Here is a 21,462-nt window from a genome sequence, read left to right on the forward strand (position 1 = left end):
CTCTTACCTTGCAACCCCTTATTTTCATTCTTATCTGCCTTTACCTTTATTTTTATAATTTTGAATCTAAAAACCCAATTCATCCTTTTTGTTTAATTGAATGATAATTTGAACTCGATATTGACGTGCAGTCCATGAGACCGACATTCGGGGAATTTCCCCTTTATTTCTATAATAGGCAAAATAATACACTTGCTATTTTTCCGATCAAATTTTTTGCACCGTTGTTGGGAATTGCCAAAATATAAAGTTTAATTTTAAATTCAACTAAAATTTTGTTGCTCTGCAATAAAATTATTTTTCTGTCATTTATAATTTACTAATTTGTGTATGCGAGGAGAACCCTCAGCTGAATTTCTTTTTGACGCAGAGATCGAGAGAACCTTTCACCGAAGACATAGGAAAGTGTAATACCCCAAAATTTACCCTTTACTTTTTCCTGGAAGCATGGGATTTTTGTTTCACACTTCATTAGCATTATACTAGGTCATACTCATTGCATATTGCATTAGTGACTGGGAGATCAGGTTTTGATCGATCACTCCTTAATAGAAGGAGCCCACACAAAGAAAGATTGAGAATTGGACTTCACTTTCTAAGTATACAAGTCTCAAGGGTCTCAGGGGGGGTCAAAGTATCTTATTATGGTCCTCAGTTCATCAGTGAAGGATTCAAAGCTATCAAAGTGTTCATATGGATTTAATCAGAAATTAGGGTTTCATGGCTACCTGCAACAGGCAATGTTTGGTTGGAAGTAGAGGAGCTCATCCAGGTCATGATTAGAGAGGCATATCTTGGCCTAGGAAGATTCATAATTATCTCAGAAAGATCCATTGGCAATCAGTGCAATTAGTTCCTGATCATTTTGCCCTAAAACTAGGGTTTGGTATAAAATCAATTTATTTCTGATTCTTTGGGTGAAACTCTTTTCCATGGCCCTCCATATGTCCACAAGGGTCTACATACAAAAAATCAGCTCTTTATTTGAGCTAGAAGTGCTTCAATTGATCAATGGAATCGAGAATCAGACAGTTTGGGAAAAGTCAATTGTGGGGCCAAAAAGGTTAACTCCTGACATTTAGAGAGTGGAATCTCAAAATCCATGCCTAGGGGATCCTACATGTGAAATTTGATCAAGGTTGGATCATGGATTCATCATTTAATCAGGAATTGGAAAAGTTACTTAATTTGGAAATGGTTGACTTTCCATTTAGGGCAAATTTTCATGATCGTTGCACTCACTATAAGCCCATTTTGCATCAAGATAAAAGCTCCATTTTAAACTTTCTCCAACATGAAAGTTGTTCCTCTTGTTCCAAGATTTCTAGAGATATAAAGTTTGCTCCATTTGGATTAGAATTGAGAAAGTTATGCTTAGTCAAAGTGAGGCATTTTTTTAGGACACTTAGAAAAATTTCTAAGTCCAAAATCTTCAAAATTTGTCAAGACTTCTTGGCCAGTTTTCTTGCACTTCAAGGCATTATTTGAAAATACTTTCTTCACAACAATTGTACCTTACCATGTCCTCTTTCACATCCTTTTGGAATCATCTCATTTGGATCCATGGTTTGAGAGATACATTCATTTAAAGTGGGCACCATGACTTGATTTTCTAGGCAGATTTTGGGCCTGGCTGGCCCAATCAGATTTTCTAAGCATGCTGCACAAACCAGTCACGTTTTTTTTACCTCTTTTGGCCATGCATTGGACATCCATTCACTTAAGTTTGACCTAAAATAACAACATTTTACACCTCACTTCACACTTTTATTCTTATGGATAAATCACTTATTAAAAAGCCCATGAGAACACCTAATCCACCCTATTTAAGAAGCTGAAACCCTAACCCTAAAGGAGCATTGGAATTTCGTGGCAAGGAGGCAAAGCTTCATCACATATCAGATTCCATTCCACTTCTATTTTCCATTAGGTAATCATCTCTTCCATGGCCATGTTTTGATATATCTACGCTTGCTTACCATGTTCATACCAATTAATCCTTCCATTTTCATATTTCTTTTTCTTATTTAAAATATTTTCTTCATCCATAAAATTACCCAAAAATATTTTTCACTTTTCTTAACGTTTTATTTAATTTTATATAATTTTTATTTTCGTATTTTTTTAATATTAATACTTTATTTTAACTATTAATTCTAAATGGTCCATTTTAACACACTTTTTTTTATTGATTTTATTTTTATGACTTAAAATTATTGTTAGCATTTGATTTTTAGGATGAAGGTTGACCACTGTCTCATGGTCAACCTGACCTTTTCTTGGAATTTTATTTCACATTTTCAATTTATTTTAGATTTATGTTTGACCTAGTTTGGTTGGTGGACTTTAAATTTGACTTTTGTTTTGTTTTAATTAATTCACGTGCCAATTTTCATTATTTTTAAAATCTTTTTGGGGGATGATAATGTTCTGAACCCATCTTATTTAGTTTAATTTTTTGTAATTTTCTTGATTAATTTACTATTTATTCTTGATTTATTTCTAACCTAGTCTTATTAATTGACTTTTGGTTTGACCTATGTTTTGTTTTAATTAATTCACATGCCAATTTTCATTATTTTTAAAATCTTTTTGGGGGATGATGATGTCCTGACCCCACCTTATTTAGTTTAATTTTTCATAATTTTCTTGATTAATTTGCTAACTTCTTTATGATCGACGTTTGACTTAGGGATTGCTTATGGCAATTGAAGAGATCTTTTGATCCTCCCTTGTTCATCTCATATGCCATGTATTACAGGCCTTTTACCTTGATTTTATTTGGTCCTTACCTCATTTCCTTATTAAATTATTCAGTGGACCCTTCGTGTGCATATTTTCATCTGTTTGATTCATCTGTTATCTTTTATACTTGTTTCTCTCATTCATGCTTTCTATTGCTTGATTATTTAACATGTTCATACTCCCATGCATTGTTTAAATGCTCCATTATTTTATTCTTTGGTTTGATTATATATTGTTTATTTATCCGATCTGGTTGATAACTGTTGCCTACTTGTATGATGTATGAGGCATATATTCTTATTGTTTGTTTGCCATGAACAATCCCCATTCATAACAAATGTACCCCTCTCCCATAAAGTGTATAATATTTATTTCTTTATTTCTTTAGTCACCTGTTAATACAAGAATTAAAACGAACATCCGATAACCATTTCAAAATAAGATCAAAAGCTCGATCCAACTCGAGTAATCATTTTCAAAACTTAATAGAACCAGCACGCATTCATCCATCCTCTTGTAAGTCGATTGCCTCAGGCATCGCCATCTACCTGTAAGTCGATTTCCTCCGGCATCGCCATCTACCCTTATCCATAACTCCTCTCCGCGCTCCATCCGTCGACTCTTGTTCCGTTTAGGTAGCACCCATTAGGTAGAACCCTTTGTATGATAACATAGGTAGAATTCCCTTATTCTTTGCATGCTAACATTAGGTGGATGTTCCCCTTTGTAAATCCTAACACATAAGTCCATATTGCATGACAACTCTAGAGCAGAGCTTCCCCATTTTTAGACCTTCCGTGCGTCTCCGATCTTGTGGCATGTCAGTCCGTTCTATTGCAAAGAGGTAACTGCCTAAGACTCGATTCAGCGAGCTGCGACACCTACTGCTAGGACGTTGAACACACTGCCCACCCTCCTTTGACACAGCTGGTGTCCTCTTTTGTAAGTCCATGTTCAGATGGCAATCCTTAACCCCTAGTTAGTCGAATTACATTTTGCTCTGATTCTCATTCCAGATGAGATACGTAGGCATAAGACGCGACATCTTACCGAGCACACTTCTCTTTAACCCATAGGTAGCCGAGCTACGAAGACTCTGATTCTCATACTCATATGAGATACGTAGGCAGTGGATGTGACATCCTTGCGAGTCATTTTCTTTTAACCTTCCTTTTAGTAAATAGTACTTCAGATATACCTACACCCTTTAGACTAGAACAACACTTATGAAAAGGGCTTCCTAGGAGTACCTAAGATGTTTTGGGTGCTTAAAACCTTCCCATTGCATAACCAACCCACTTACCCAGATCTCTGACATTTTTACTAGTTTTTGATTCGATAAAACTTTTAGGGTTTTGTTCGCTTTTTAACCATTCCTTTAGATAAATAGAAGTGCGGTGGCGACTCGACTTGTATGATTTACCTTGGATTTAGTCAATATCTTTAATGGTAACGAATACCCTGCTACAGAAAGCAAGAGTGGATTCCAAAGATGAAAGTACCTCTGATCACTCCGAAGTCAAAGAACCAATGGCTAAAGTTCCTCCAGTTCCACCTCCTCCACCTCCGGAAAGACTCCTAGGTGACTATGGAGGTGCAAACGCACCGGGTGGTCGACTGACCATTGTCAACCAATCGGTGAATGTGACTAATTTTCAACTACATCCTAGCACAATCAATCAATTGGAAAGAAAACCTTTCACCGGAAAGGTTAATGAAGATGCCAACAAACACATGCAAAGATTTCTGACCATGAGCACCACGTTGAAAATTGATGGTCATACTGATGAAGCAAAAAAAATTAAGAATGTTCCCGTTCACTTTAGCTGAAGATGCGGAAGAATAGTTCTACTCTCTTCCAGCCGACAGTATCACATCATGGGAAGAGATGGAATTAGATTCTTAAATGAGTATTTTCCAGCATCAGTATTCTTGAAAAAAAGGTATGAAATCCTTAATTTAAAACAGAAGGATGGTGAATCATTGGGAGACGCCTACAAAAGATTCAAAAGGGTCTTAGTAGCGTGTCTAACTCATAATATGGATTAGACCGAATAAATACAGATGTTCGTTAACGGGCTGAAAATAAAAACAAAATAGTTGATTAATACATCAGCTAGGGGGCTCAACAAATTTCTCAACAGTCACTGGTATTAAAAGGATTATTGAAGCAATAGTTGCCAATGAGCATCTATAATTATACGAAATGTGTACTAGTCATCCATAAGGGGTAATTCATCTGAAACTAGAGACAAATAAAATCTGTCTGGAAGACACAGTTGTTGCCGAAGTAGACAAAAAGTTGAAAGTTATGAATATAGGTACTCAACAGATAGCTCAGGTCCAGCCGGCTTAGGCTAGCACTTGTGAAATCTTTAATGGACCTCATCACACGGTCTATTGCTTTGCTACCCCCCAACAAATTGAAGAGATCAAATTCTTGAAGCAGAATAATCCCTACTCCAACACTTATAAACCAGGTTGGAAGAATCGTCCGAATTTCTCCTGGAAAGATCAGAGAGAGAATGTTCCGCAACAAGGTACATGGCAATATCAGACTCAGTATCAACAACAACAACAACAACAGGCATCTAAAAAGGCTAAATGGGAAATCGCCATTGAAAAATTAGCCATCCATAGCATGCAGTTTCAAGAAGAAACCAGAACTAATAAAAAAACACCATTGCCTCCATAAAAAATCTCGAAGTCCAAATGGGTCAAATAGCACAACAGTTAGCTTCAAATTCTCAAGCCCCGGGTACCCTATTGATGCGTGGTTTTCGAAAGTATACAAACACGTCAGAGTAATATAAAAGATTGTCGAATCCACAGAGACCAAGTGTCAATCTATCATTATCTATTGTTACGGTGTTTATCTAAGGTAATCAAAACAGGGGTTTTTAGAGTGCACAATGAAAAATAAAGTATAAAAATAAATTCAATTAATAAAGACAGGTTCAAATGTAATTCACGTAATCAATTAATAATCCAAGTACTTGCTAATAGAATTACTTATGGGCAATGTTTCCTAATTTGAAAAGAACCAATTTAACGGGAACTGTCGCTTTCGCGTATTCAGAACCGGGTTGTACTCCCTAATCAAACCCTCTTATTGTCACTTATAAAAAGGCGCGCATTGTGTTAGAGTAGTAAACCTATTTTTAAGAAATATAGTATCTGGACTAAGTTGAAAAGTATTTTGACCTGGATTTCTTAACCAAAAGAGGTTCTCATGAACCAGACTCTAAACTTATAAACGCGTCCGAAAATAGTTTTAAAATCACTTTTCTTTTTAAGTTAAAAACTCCTAATGAACTAAGCAAAGCGCTTTCGCTGTATTTGAAATAGTTAAAAATAACTAAGTTTAAAAAGATGTTGGATGGCTTTCGATCTTACCCAACGGAAATTAAGTCCAGGAAAACTTAAGTTGAAAGTCAAAACAGCCCTTAAGTGTTTCTACGAACAATTGTACGGATTATCGGTTCAATTACGATCCTTACATTCTAACCTTTATAGGTTTAACTAGACATGGTAAAGTAAAGGTGCATTTTAATTTAAATAAAAGTAGTGCAAGTGCGGAAAGTAAATAAAATTAGTGCGAGTGTGGAAAATAATAAAAGTAGTGCGAGTGCGAGAAATAAATAAAAGTAGACAAAGGTAAAGCAATAAAACCTGTTGTTGGTATAAGGTTAGAGTGTCGGGTTTTTGTTATCGTCTCCACAGGGATTGTGAGATATCGCCGCCGTTCGACAGTTGTTAAGTTCTTAACTCGTGGTAACAATGGGGGTTTTAGATTTTTGGTTACAGTATCTTGCATAAAAGTAAGAAATTACGGTAAAAGTTTTGGTTTTACGATTTGAGAAATATTGTCAAAGTTAGGGTTCGACGATCACTTTGCATGCATATGTTCGATCAACAAAACTCATAAACTCCTTTAGATGATAAACTATTTCACAAAGTCCTCCTAATGTGTTTATCTCTAACACACATTGTGGGTTTTCCCATTTAGATCCATTGTTGATCTCTCACACAATCTATCAAAATGACAACTTTTTGGTTCAACTTTATGGTGAACAAACTCATTCATTATTATCTCTAGCTAACAAACAAGATTGGATGAAAACCTAGGTAAAGAGTTGGAAAACATCTCTCGATCATAAACCAACACAAAAAGTTATCAATAAAACAAAGTTTTCACCATATATTCATCATCAAAGAGTTTACAAATGAAGATCATCCCATATACATACAAAGCTTATGATCATCTACATCTAACCTTGACAAAATGAAGAACTTAGCTACTCATTTTCATGGTAGCTTGGTCAACAAGTTTCGGTTGAAGGTTGATCAACATCCGAGTCGAAGAATCGAGATTGGATGGGAATCCACCTTCTTTTTGTAGAATATTGTTAAGAGATGAAGACAAATGAGAAAAATGGGTTTCTAGGTTACAAAGTATGATCCCAAGAAATGCTGAAAAATATCTAAGTGTAAAAAGTTGTAAAAAGTAGTCCTTTCCAAAAAGTAGCCCCTGCTACTTATAGTACTGGTTCCTGAGTTGTCATGCTCGCTAGGCGAGCAGAATGGTTCTCCTAGCGAGCCCCAAAATAAGCCACCTGAGGCACCTGCGCCCAGAAGAATCATCCAAGTCCAGATTTCATATGTTCGCTAGGCGAAGAATCCTTTGCTAGGCGAAGCCCACGCTACCTCCTTCGCTCCAGCGAGTTTAGATGGTTTTGCTACTGGAATTGCTCGCTGGGAGCTCGCTGGAGGCTCGCCTATCGAGTAAGTGCTAGCTATGGTTTTGTCCAAGTCTGGGAGTGTTCGCTACTTCCTTCGCCACAGCGAGTTTGATCATTTTGCTACTGTAAAATTCTAGGAATGTTCGCTGGCAGCTCGCCTAGCGAGCACTTCGCTACATCACTCGTCTAGCGAGCATGCTGATGAATGCTTCCTTTCTTGGTTCCTTTGCCAACTTTCTTGTGTCTTTGTTTTCTACTCTTTCATGCCTAATTCCTGCACAATAACACACAAATTAAGGGTACCAAGATCATTTCACATTGTATTACAAATCATCAAAAGTAAGGGCGGTTTCGAACACTTTTTCTACGAAAAGGAGTGAAAGATTCCCACATTTGATAGCTCATATAAACACACTTTGGCATCTAACACCTGCTCCAATCAGAGGGTCGAATAAAGTTCGAAACAGAAATGAAAATGACGACAGGATTAACTTCCTTCCAAAGTGCTCCAAACCCGATTACAGACTCTATTACACAGTTGTGGCAACACTCTGATGTGAAGCGATTACGACTTTTACAATAGTGAATATATGCCTAGTTGTAACTAAGTTTGATATAAGTTTGGATGATGAAACAAATGAAATCGAGTCTCTATTTATAAGCAAGGAAAATAATGGAAATGACAAGGATGCCCCTAAGTTTGAATTTGGGAGGGAAACTTCTTTGTTCTTGTGGCGCCCGCCACCACACCATGGCGCCCGCCATAAGAGTAAATTGTGGCGCCCAAGTGGAGATAGTGGGAGATGTGGCAGTTGAGGAGAAGTTGGACTATGACACGTCATGGCTGGACCCATGGCGCCACCCACAGTGGGAGCCACAAGTGCAAAATGTTAATTTTTAGGCTTTTTAGCTTATTTTCACTCATTTTCTTGATCGGGGCTCCGATTAGACTGAAAACCTGAAAACAAAGAGAAACATAGTAATAACATAACAAAATAATAATAAAACAACTAAAATGCATGCGAAGTCGGAGTCGAAAATACGGTGAATTTCAGTGTCATCAAATTCTCCCACACTTAAACCCTTGCTTGTCCTCAAGCAAAACACTTAAAAGCTCAAAGAAGAAAAACCGGTGTCAACGAGTGATTCGGGCTAGAAAGGCTTCTAAGTTCAAGTCGGGATGCAATGATAGGTACTAACTGAGTGAACTAAGGGTATCGTGATGACACTTATCCGCAGACATGGACATAAACTCCATTCCTATATTAACCAACCCATATTATCCCACAATACCTAGGCCTACCTCTTCATCTCTTTTTGGGTCCTTTTCATTCAGGCGCAGTCACATTAAGCCCGTTATCCGTACATGCTTCATAGCAGAGTGACCGGTTAGTGATTCTGATCCTAAACATGGGGTTTCTGGCACATAAATTTGTGTAAACCCTTTTATTTGACCCAAATGCAGTTGTGGGGGATCGAATAGTAATCCACCCTACCGAGTTCAGCGCCAGATACCTTTGAACCAACTAACAGCGGGTGAGTTTTTCTTTTTCTTTTTCTTTTGCAGCAAATTTTTACAATTTTTTGGTTTAAATGACTTTTTGAGGGTCATCTATACCGGAGTTGCCTTTTCTTTTCTTTTATTTATTTCACTGGATCATTCACTTATGTTCATCGGTCCCCTACGTAGAGGATGCGTAGGCCGGAGCTGACTGCTAGAATAAACTACTGAGGACTATACTGAATTGATGATTAAGGCCATGGTATATGGGGTTTTGGGAGTGATTCCTATATTCATGAAGTCTATGGTGCTAAAACGATACTGATGTTTCAAAAAGTTCTCCTAAGTCACCACATCCTAACTCAAACCTGTCTTAAAGCCCAAAAACTTTCAGAATAACACCGTTTTCTTTTGCAAAAAAAATTTTGTAGGGCAAAAGGAATGGGGAGATTAGAATGTACTAAAGATACACTATACTGGTGACTCGTCAGACACATGTATTTTCTAAAACATTCTAACTAAAAGCAAAATAAAACAAAGTAAATAACTAAAAAGCAATAAAAATAAACAATCTAACTAAAAACAGCAAAGAAAAACGGAAAGCAATAAAATCTCCTCCCACACTTAAATCGAACATTGTCCCCAATGTTTCGAAATAAGATAAGGGGAGAGTAACCTGTCATACTACTGCTGACCACTGGTTCCTTTGCCATCCTGAGGTGGACGACGGGATCTGCTGCGACGACGGTCTCTCTGATCCATCCTAACCTGTAAGGCATCCTGAGCAATCCTCACCTCTCAAAGGTTGCTTAAAATGGAACCCTAAGTGGTCTCTATCAGCGCAGAATGTTGACGGTGGTAGTGTTGTTGACGAGCTTGCTCGTTTGTGATCATAAGCAGGGTATGTACAACAGTCTCATAGGATCGATCTGTCCTACGCTGCGATTCTTGCATGAAGCTCATGTTGTCCGCCAGTTGTTGCTGAATGGTGGAGAGTCGGTCATCACGCCTTTGCTCTCTAGCCATGTGGTCGCGCCACATCTCCTCTGTAATATAAAATACATGAGTATAACCTGCAAAATAAAAAGATGATGCAATGTGTGGTGGTGAAGGGTGATGGGGGGACACATGAGGTACGGGAGATTGCTCTCTCCGATCAAACTCTTCATTAGTGTCGTGTCCCTCCTCATCAGGAACATCAGGAGGAAGTGGACCCAAAACGGGTGGAGCATCTAAAACATAGGTCCAATTCCTTTCATTACGTACATCAGTATGTCTGGTGCACGGTAAGACAACAGATGGGATAGCTATACCATGAATCATAAGCACATAACCTTTCTCTCTTCTCAATCGACACAATTTCATATCTCTTAGAAATTTTAGGTTGATTATGCGATGAGCTAAGGGATCTAAGGTAGCTATCTCATTGTTCAGGTTAAGAGCCCGAGCAATAGACGTAATGAGTCCTCCAAAAACAATAGGTCCTGCTTTATTAAGAGTTAAATCCATATGAGCAATCATAAACGGGACCGAATTAATTCTCCTATTTGTGAGGCTTCCTTGTAAAAATAGAAGCTCCCGAGCATTAACCTTGTTTGGATTCTCCCGACCAAAAATAGTACATGCCAACAGATATCTAAAAACTCTGATGGCCGGGTTATGGATGGTCGAGGCAAGAATTCCTTCAAAAGAATTTATTGAAGTATTAGACAATCTCTGCCAGAAGGAAAACACCTCGACCGACCAATCTGAATCCAAAGGGGCCTCACAAATAGCACCTTCCCCATGAGGAATTTCTAACAGACCTGCTAGTTCGTCGGTGCTAAATTCATACTCAACAGCAAACATTCTAAATCTAACAGTACCAACAGTACTAGTAGTGTTAGGACTGATAATATAAATTAAAGAACTTAAAAACTCGATTGTCAATCGCTCAAAGGTAGGTTCTCTGTTTGAAAAGATAGTGTGCAAGCCTAAAATATCTAACAAATGAGAAACGCTATGGTAGACACCCAAAGTATAAAGACAGTTATCATCTACGTACCTCGTTGGGAGAATTTCCCGATTTTGTAACATTTCGATAATCCTTCTCTGCCTATCTCCAGGTTTCCCTTCGCGAAGGATAAATCCGTTGAACTCCATTATTTAGCTCTTGGAATGTGATGAAGAAGATGAAGTTGGGTTTGTATAAAGGTGGGATTTTTATGAATATTGATGAATGAAAATGAAAATGGAAGTTGGGAAGGTGACTTGTATGGTGGGAAGATGAGAAATGTGGGAGCTTTTATGGGGTTCAAGGGAGTTTTTTGAAGAGGAAAAAATGGATTTTGAAGGTTTGAAGGTTTGAAAATGGTGAAAAATGTGAGTCTGTCCCGAGATTTATCAGACGTTGTGGCAGGCGCCACAGTATCCATGGCGGGTGCCACAAGAGTAATTTCAGCTGGGCCGGATTTTGACTCATTTGGTATGGGCTTCTCCATTCTCTTTTTGGTGTGGGGGTCCGGATAGCATTTTCATTATTTTTCCAAATGAAATAAGACTTGCACAATTTTATAAAAATAAAATTTAAACATTAGACTAATAAATAAATAAATAATTAATACCATTAGACTATAATATATATATATATATATATATATATATATATATATAAATAAATAAATAATTAATACCATTAGACTATAATATATATATATATATATATATATATATATATATATATATATATATATATATATATATATATATATATATATATATATATATATATATATATATATATATATATATATCAATGTGCTAAAATGAGGAAAAATATAATATAAAATGAGTCAGGGAAATGCGAAAAATAATATAAGCATAAATGAGGAAAAATAAACGAGACGGTAAACTCAAACAGCAAGGGACTCCTCTGCCTGACTGGATCCACGAAGTACGGCTATCTCCTGACGAAGCTCTGGTATCTCCTGGTATAAACAATTAGACTCAGTAGCATGTGTAAGATCGGATACCGCCATTTGTAAGGTAAGGTCAACCACCTCCTGCCTAAGCTCGAAAATCTCTTGCGACACTCGGCAACCTGCGTGCGGATATCTGGGGTCTGCAAAGATAAATTATTAGAGAGCACAATAATTCTGGGTGAAGGCGGTGTAGGAGTATATTCAGCAACAGATGGAGATCTAGGCTCCTCAACAGTCTCTCCATGACCCTCTAAAGCATAACTCCAGTTAGCTGGGTCATGAACACTGGTCATCATCGGATCTGGCAGTGTAAAGTAGTGTATTGTCTCGCTATCAATCAACAATCTGAACTATCTAGGATTGAAGGTGGATCTCCTCATCAATCCTCTGGTCAAGCAGAAATCAATATCCATAGTAGTATAGCCATAGAAAGTCCTGAGATGGAGCAGCTTGCGGGATAGACCTAAGGCAATGGCAATCTGTGTGACGATCCCTCCTACATGAATAACTCCTTCGGATGATCTGGCAACACTGCTAAGGCCATACATCAGAAAGTTCCCACATGCCACAGGGCGTGACTGGGATGCACAAAATAACAAAAATATATCCTCCTCACTCAGCAGAGTCTCAACATCTGGTCTTCCAAGAAAAGAATGTGCTAGTATCATCTGGAAATACCTCATAGCAGGGTTGTGGATAACCTGGGACAACTGAGTGGAAGGATCCTAACTCCCTCCACCAGAGATATCGCTCCAGAATTTCTCCACTTCCTTACCCAGAAAGTATCTCATCGGCGTCTCAGGGATGGCATCGGGGGTAGTCTGAAAACCTAATAAGTCACCGAACTCCTTCTGGCTGAAAGAGTACTCAATCCCGAATAGCCTGAAAATAGCATGTCCGTCTGGTCCGGAGTAAGGATCATAATCAAACGAGCTGAGGAACTCCAAGGTCAAGTTCCTGTAGGTGTTGCTCAGGTCATCAACGAATTCATCCCATTGGAGTTGGTGGCACAGGAATCTGATGCTCGGCTCGATGCCCAGGGCTTCCATGCAATCCTAGTCAGGATAGCGTATAGGGGCCATAGGGCGCTGGTAGAGAGCTATGTAACGCTCCCTCTAGGGGTCATATCTGAAAGCTACGTGCATGTCATCAAAGTTCTGCATCTTGCAAAGGTTAGGGAAAAGGATCCTGAAAACACAAACATTGCAAATGATATTTAGTCTTGACGAAAATATGATTAAAAATAAAATAAAGTAAATAAATGCAAAAAAGTAAAACAAGATAAGAAAACCGTGGGTTGCCTCCCAAGCAGCGCTTGTTTAACGTCATTAGCTTGACGATCGGAATTTATACACCTGTCGTAGGAATCGGTGGATCTATCAGAGTGTGGCTGGAGTAGTCTATTGGAATGTATCCTCCTTCGTAGAGATTCAATCTTTGCCCATTCACAATGAATGGACTACAGGTTTTGTTCTTGATTTCTACAGCTCCGGATCTCAGAATCTTAGATACTTTGAAAGGGTCAGTCCATCTTGAACGCAGCTTCTTAGGTAAAATTCGTAACCTAGAGTTGAACAGGAGAACAGGGTCGCCTATATTGAAATCTTTTTTCATAATTCTTTTGTCATGGCAAGATTTTGTTCTCTCTTTGTATATTTTGGCATTCTTGTAGGCAGATTGCCTGAGTTCTTCCAGTTTGTGAATGTCAAGGATACGTTTTTCGCCAGCGGTCAGGTAATCCAAATTCAAAGTTTTAATGGCCCAATAGGCCTTATGCTCTAATTCAAAAGGTAAATGACAGGATTTTCCATAGACAAGTTAGTAGGGAGTTGTTCCTATAAGGGTTTTGAAAACGGTTCTGTAGGCCCATAATGCTTCTTGGAGCTTCTGAGACCAGACTCTTCTAGATATAGAAACGGTTTTTTCTAAAATTTGTTTTATTTCCCTATTGGATACTTCTACTTGGCCACTAGTCTGTGGTGGTATGGTGTTACTACTCTATGCCTAACTCCATATTTGCTTAAAAGTTTATCAAATATTCTCGATATGAAGTGCGATCCTTCATCGCTTATGACTAAACGGGGTGTTCCAAATCTGGGGAATATGTAGTTTTTAAATAACTTGATCACCACTCTAGTGTCGTTTGTGGGTGCAGTTATAGCTTCAATCCACTTAGACACATAGTCCACAACTACTAAGATATACTTGTTTCCTAAGGATGATGGGAAAGGTCCCATGAAATCTATACCCCAAACGTCGAAGAGTTCTACTTCTTGAATGTTTCTTAGAGGCATTTCGTCACGTCTTGAAATATTTCCCGTGCGTTGGCATCTATCACATTTGACAATGCAAGCATGGACATCGCGCCACATGGTAGGCCAGAATAGGCCAGCTTGAAGAATCTTGGCGTATGTCTTAGAGGTGCTCGAATGTCCACCATAGGGTGCAGAGTGACAATGCTCAATTATACTCTTTACCTCCTCTTCTGGAACGCAACGGCGAAAGATGTCGTCCTTACCCCTTTTGAAAAGGAGTGGTTCGTCCCAATAAAAGTTTCTTACATCGTTGAAGAACTTCTTCTTCCGGTGGTAGTCAAGATCAAGGGGTATGATATCAGCAGCTAGGTAATTAACAAAGTCTACATACCATGGCACGTTACTTATAGCTAAGGATTTTTGGAAGTGCTCATGAGGGCCTAGGTTATCATCTTCAATGACTTCTATTTTAGCTATCAGTCTATCATAGGCAAAATCATCATTTATGGGTACTAAGTCTGGTTTCAGGTGTTCTAGCCTAGAAAGGTGATCAACTACTACATTTTCAGTGCCTTTTTTATCTCTGATATCTAAATCAAACTCTTGTAGTAACAGAATCCATCGGAGTAACCTGGGCTTGGCATATTTTTTACTTAATAGGCAACGAATGGCAGCATGATCGGTGTAAACTATATTTTGGCTCATACTAGATAAGATCTAAATTTGTCTATAGCAAAAACTACAGTGAGTAGTTCCTTTTCAGTTGTTGCGTAGTTAAGTTGGGAAACATCTAGGGTTCTACTAGCATAATAAATCGCATGTAATTTTTTTATCTTTCCTTTGTCCTAGAACGACTCCAACGGCATAATCACTAGCGTCGCACATTATCTCAAAAGGTTCTGACCAATCAGGGGGTTGCATGATGGATGCTGAAATCAACGCTTGTTTTAAAAGATTAAATGCTTCATTACATTTTCCATCGAAAATGAATTCAACATCTTTCATTAAAAGGCCAGTTAAAGGTTTAGTTATTTTAGAGAAGTCCTTGATAAAACGCCGGTAGAATCCAGCATGTCCAAGGAAACTTCGGACTTCTCTGATAGTTTTTGGTGGTTTTAGGTTCTCTATGACTTCTATCTTAGCTCTATCTACCTCAATACCTTTATCGGAAACTATATGTCCTAAAACAATCCCTTCGGTGACCATGAAATGACATTTTTCCCAATTTAGCACGAGGTTCACCTCCACGCATCTCTCCAGGATTTTCTCAAGGTTAGCAAGACAATTTTGGAAATCTAATCCGCAAACCGAGAAATCATCCATAAATACTTTCATGATACCATCTAGGTAATCTGCAAAGATTGACATCATGCAGCGTTGGAAAGTAGCTGGGGTATTATAGAGTCCGAATGACATTCGTCTGTGGGCAAAAGTTCCATAAGGGCATGTAAAGGTGGTTTTCTCTTGATCTTCGGGGTGGATAGGTATTTAGAAGAATCCTGAGTATCCATCTAGATAACATAAGTAAGAGTGTCTGGCTAGACGCTCCAACATCTGGTCTATAAATGGTAAAGGGAAATGATCCTTCCTGGTTGCTTTATTTAACTTTCTGTAGTCTATGCACATCCGCCATCCTCCTTCTATCTGTTTTGCTACATGTTCGCCTTTATCATTTTGTACGACTGTGATGCCTCCCTTTTTAGATACTACATGCACAAGGCTCACCCACCTACTATTCAAGATCTGATAGATTATACCTGCCTCAAGTAACTTAAGAACTTCCTTTTTAACAACATCACTCATTATAGGGTTTATTCTTCTCTGATGTTCTCTGGAGGGCTTTGAATCTTCTTCGAGCGAAATCCGATGCATGCATACAAATGGACTTATACCTTTCAGGTCAGAGATATTATATCCTAAGGCTGAAGGATATCTTCATAAAACATCTAAGAGTTGGTCTATTTCCTCTTGGCTAAAGGTAGCACTGACTATAACTGGACGGTTCATCTCTTCATCGAGGAACTCATATCTCAGGTTCTTAGGCAGTTCCTTAAGTTCTAAGGTTGGTTTCTTAAGGCATGGCATAGGATCTGGGGTAAGGGATAAACATTCGTAAATGTTATCATCGATGTAGGGTTTCCTAAAGTCATCATCTTCTAGTATGAGAGTTGATGGCAACTTTATTATTTTTATGATTTCTTCTTATTCTATTTCCCCAACGCATTCATCAATGATATCTATGGCATAACATGTATCTCCCATCATAGGTGCCATAAGAAATTTCGAAAGTATAAATTCTATCTTCTCGTCACCTACCTCAAAGGTCAACTTTCCTCTCTTAACATCTATTATGGCTCCTGCAGTTGATAAGAACGGTCTACCTAGAAGAATTGGCATATCATTATCCTCTTTGATGTCCATGACAACAAAATCAGTTGGGATAAATAACTAACCTATCCTAACAGGGACATCTTCTAATATGCCTATCGGATACTTAACAGATCTATCGGCTAACTGAAGTGACATCTTAGTAGGCTGTAATTTTCCTAAGTTTAACCTCTCACAAACTGCTAAAGGCATTAAGCTCACACTAGCTCCTAAGTCTAGAAAAGCTTTTTCGATGACATGACTTCCCAAAAGACAAGGAATGGAGAAATTTCCAGGATCTTTATCTTTTTTGGCTAACTTATTCTCGGAAATGGAATTGCATTCCAAGGGCTTCTTATCGTCGAGTCTATGTTTGTTGGTAAGGATGTCTTTGAGAAACTTTGCATAAGAAGGTATTTGGGTGATGGCTTCTGTGAAAGGGATTTCTACGTGAAGTTTTTCTATAACCTTAATGAATTTTTGATACTGGCTATTGATCTGGGTTTGTTTAAGTCTTTGCGGATATGGTATCGGTGGTTTGTATAGCGGGGGTGGTACATAAGTTTTGTATTTAGGTTCTTCTCCTTTTTCTTGACCTTCCTGTTTTTCAGATTCCTCTGGTTCCTTCATTTCGTCCGTGGGTTCGGTACATTCCTTAGAAGTTTTGGGTTCACTCAATCTTGGTTTAACTGGCTCATCATAAGCGGTCCCACTTCGTAGGGTAATGGCATTGGCTTGCCCTCTCAGATTCTGTTGAGGTTGTCCAGGGAACTATCCTCCAGGTGTGGTCTGGGGGGCTTGGTTTAAAGCTACCTGAGAGATCTGGGTTTCAAGCATCTTAGTGTGAGTAACTATTTGGTCAACCTTGGTTCCTAATTGGGTAATCAGTTCATTAACGTGAATGTTCTGGTTCATGAACTCTTTGTTTTGTTGGGTTTGAGCAGTGACAAAATTTTCCATATTTTTCTCAAGGATCGGCTTTGGTGGTACAGGTTGCATAGGTTGATTTGGTCTTGGGGCTTGGTAACCTGGTTGTCTCGGAGGTGCAGTATTTTAGATAGGGTTATTGTTTTTATAGGAGAAGTTGAGGTGATTCCTCCATCCAGGGTTATAGGTATTCAAATATGGGTTCCCTTGGGTGTAGTTCACTTGCTCAGAGTTGGTTTCGTTTAAGAGACTGCATTCTGCAGATTGGTGTCGTTTGGTTTCACATATCTCACAATCCGACGAAACTGCAGCTGCAGTATTTGGGTTTATGCACATATTCTCGACCTTGAGGGCCAACGTGTCCATTTTAGGTTGCATCATGTCTATAGAGTTTAACTCATGTACTCCTCCTTGGGCTTCCTTCTTCTTAACTGTTGCTCGTTCAACTCCCCATGATTGATGGTTTTGAGCCATATCTTCTATGAGGGCACTAGCTTCAGGGTAAGGTTTGTTCATCAGTGCACCGCCTGCGGCAGCGTCGATGGTCATCTTAGTGTTATAGTGAAGTCCATTATAGAAGGTATGAATGATTAACCAATTTTCTAAACCATGATGTGGGCATGCTCTTAACAACTCTTTATACCTCTCCTAAGCTTCGAACATCGATTCTCCTTGGTTCTGGGTAAATCTGGTTATATGGTTTCGAAGAACGACAGTCTTACTAGGGGGAAAGTATCTAGCAAGGAATACTTTTCTAAGGTTGTCCCAAGTTGTAATCGAATTGGGTGGAAGGGAATCTAACCATGATAGGGCTTTATCTCTGAGGGAGAAAGGGAATAACCTTAAACGGATTGCCTCAGGAGAAGCTCCATTGGTTTTAAAAGTGTTTGCTAATTGGAGAAAGATTTTTAAATGTTGGTTTGGGTTCTCAGTAGCGAGACCTGCGAATTGTCTCTGTTGCACTAGTTGCAACAGGGAGGGTTTAAGTTCGAAATTATTCATTGGGATGGTTGGGTTTACTATACTAGAACTAGATTCTTCGTTGGATGGTTGGGAGAAATCCTTAAGAGGTCTATGATTTTGATCTTCGGTCATAACTCTCCTAATTCTATGGAAAAATAAACGTGCGCGAGCGTAACGTTCAGGTTCCGCCAGAGGATATAATAAGCTTCTGGTGTTGCGAGTTCTTCGCATTGACCGGCAGGTAACAACCTAAGTCTAAACGATATAACAACAGGGTACGAAATTTGACGAAATTGGTCCCCGGCAACGGCGCCAAAAACTTGATGCGTTGTTTTCGCAAGTATACGAACGCGTCAGAGTAATATAAAAGATTGTCGAATCCACAGAGACCAAGTGTCAATCTATCATTATCTATTGTTACAGTGTTTATCTAAGGTAATCGAAATAGGGCTTTTTAGAGTGCACAATGAAAAATAAAGTATTAAAATAAATTCAATTAATAAAGACAGGTTCAAATGTAATTCACGTAATCAATTAATAATCCAAGTACTTGCTAATAGAATTACTTATGGGCAATGTTTCCTAATTTGAAAAGAACCAATTTAACGGGAATTGTCGCTTTCACGTATTCAGAACCGAGTTGTAATCCCTAATCAAACCCTCTTATTGTCACTTATAAAGAGGCGCGCATTGCGTTAGAGTAGTAAACCTATTTTTAAGAAATATAGTATCTTGACTAAGTTGAAAAGTATTTTGACCTGGATTTCTTAACCAAAAGAGGTTCTCACGAACCAGACTCTAAACTTATAAACGCGTTCGAAAATAGTTTTAAAATCACTTTTCTTTTTAAGTTAAAAACTCCTAATAAACTAAGCAAAGCGCTTTCGCTGTATTTAAAATAGTTAAAAACAACTAAGTTTAAAAAGACGTTGGACGACTTTCGATCTTATCCAACGGAAATTAAGTGCGGGAAAACTTAAGTTGAAAGTCAAAACAACCCTTAAGTGTTTCTACGAACAATTGTACGGATTATCGGTTCAATTACGATCCTTACATTCTAACCTTTATAGGTTTAGCTAGACATGGTAAAGTAAAGGTGCATTTTAATTTAAATAAAAGTAGTGCAAATGTGGAAAGTAAATAAAAGTAGTGCGAGTGCGGAAAATAAATAAAAATAGTGCGAGTGCGAGAAATAAATAAAAGTAGACAAAGGTAAAGCAATAAAACCTGCTCCAATCAGAGGGTCGAATAAAGTGCGAAATAGAAATGAAAATGGCAGCAGGATTAACTTCCTTCCAAAGTGCTCCAAACCCGATTACAGACTCGATTACACAGTTGTGACAACACTCCGATGTGAAGCGATTACCACGTTTACAATACTGAATATATGCCTAGTTGTAACTAAGTTTGATCTAAGTTTGGATGATGAAACATATGAAATCGAATCTCTATTTATAAGCAAGGAAAATAATGGAAATGACAAGGATGCCCCTAAGTTTGAATTTGGGAGGGAAACTTCTTTGTTCTTGTGGCGCCCGCCACCACACCATGGCGCCCGCCATAAGAGTAAATTGCGGCGCCCAAGTGGAGATAGTGGGAGATGTGACAGTTGAGGAGAAGTTGGACTATGACACGTCATGGCTGGACCCATGGCGCCAGCCACAGTGGGAGCCACAAGTGCAAAATGCTGATTTTTAGGCTTTTTAGCTCATTTTCACTCTTTTTCTCGACCGGGGCTCCGATTAGACTGAAAACCTGAAAACAGAGAGAAACATAGTAATAACATAACAAAATAATAATAAAACAACTAAAATGCATGCGAAATCGGAGTCGAAAATACGGTGAATTTCAGTGTCATCACCTACCCAGTGGTACGGTAACAAATCCGCGAAATCATAACAATGTTAATACTGTCGTAACCCGAAGTAGGAAGTCAACATAAGAAAACAATATGGGGGAAGATGGATTGTTAGAAGTGGATTTAGAAATCAAGGAAACCAAGGACCAAGATGAAGAAGTGGTACTGCCACCTATCAAGAAGAAAGAAAAGGTTCCAAAACCTGTCATCAAACTCCCTTACCCTCCAAGACAGAAGAAGAAAGATCAACATGAAAAAAAATTGAGAGGTTCCTAGAAATGTTCTAAAAGCTTGAAATAAACATCCCTTTTTCTGAGGCATTATAACAAATGCCAATATATGCCAAGTTCATGAAAGACATCATCTCCAAAAAGCGTTCCACTGATATAGACCCGATTATCCTAACTGAAACATGCAGTGTTATTCTTCAAGGTATGAAAATCCCAGTGAAAAAGAAAGATAGGGGATCGGTTACTATTCTGTGCACTATTGGTTATAGAAAATTCAAGAAGGCTCTGATCGACTTAGGAGCAAGTGTAAGCTTTATGCCATTATCCATCTATAAGAAATTAGGCATTGGCACTGTTCAAGATACTCGAATGACACTTCAGTTTGCAGATCGCTCTGTTAGGCGACCTTATGGGATTGTGGAAAACGTTCTTGTAAAAATTGACAAGTTTGTTTTCCCAGTTAACTTCGTCATTTTGGAAATGCCCGAAGATGAGGAGATTCCTCTCATATTGGGCAGACCATTCTTGGAAACAGGATGATGTATGATAGACATAGAGGAAGGAACAATGATCCTCAAAGTCTATGATGAAGAGTTAAAAATAGATGTGCGGAACACAACGCAATACAAAGATGATATTGGTACAAGCCACACCGTAAAGATAATAGATCAGGTAATTGCTCAAGAAATTGAAAAGCATATGCCCCAGTCATCATTAGAATATGTCTTAAGTCTATCGATTTTTGGAAGTAATGAAGATGAGGGGGATTCTGAGGTGCTCGCTATGATGGAAAAACAACCCGAATGGATTAGATCTGGACCACACTAGTGGGAAGATTTAAGACCACCACCACCAGCAGATGTCATTGAGGAACCCAAAACAGGGGTAAATCTGAAGCAGCTACCAGCAAATCT

The 21,462-nt window shown here is 38.4% G+C and overlaps 1 protein-coding gene and 1 non-coding gene across 2 annotated transcripts; both read left to right on the forward strand.

Moving 5' to 3' along the window:
- The first annotated feature begins 18,101 nt into the window (after window positions 1-18,101).
- Window positions 18,102-18,208, forward strand: LOC127088916 (small nucleolar RNA R71). Its single transcript, XR_007790719.1, has one exon. It is a non-coding gene; the product is annotated as a small nucleolar RNA R71 (small nucleolar RNA).
- Window positions 18,209-20,647: 2,439 nt separating this feature from the next.
- LOC127079723 (uncharacterized) lies at window positions 20,648-21,088 on the forward strand. The gene has a single exon (XM_051020098.1). The coding sequence runs from the start codon at window positions 20,648-20,650 to the stop codon at window positions 21,086-21,088; it is 441 nt and encodes a 146-aa protein (XP_050876055.1).
- The last annotated feature ends 374 nt before the right edge of the window (window positions 21,089-21,462 follow it).

The sequence above is a fragment of the Lathyrus oleraceus genome, chromosome 5 (genome assembly GCF_024323335.1).
Source record: "Lathyrus oleraceus cultivar Zhongwan6 chromosome 5, CAAS_Psat_ZW6_1.0, whole genome shotgun sequence".
Classification (NCBI taxonomy): Eukaryota; Viridiplantae; Streptophyta; class Magnoliopsida; order Fabales; family Fabaceae; genus Lathyrus; species Lathyrus oleraceus.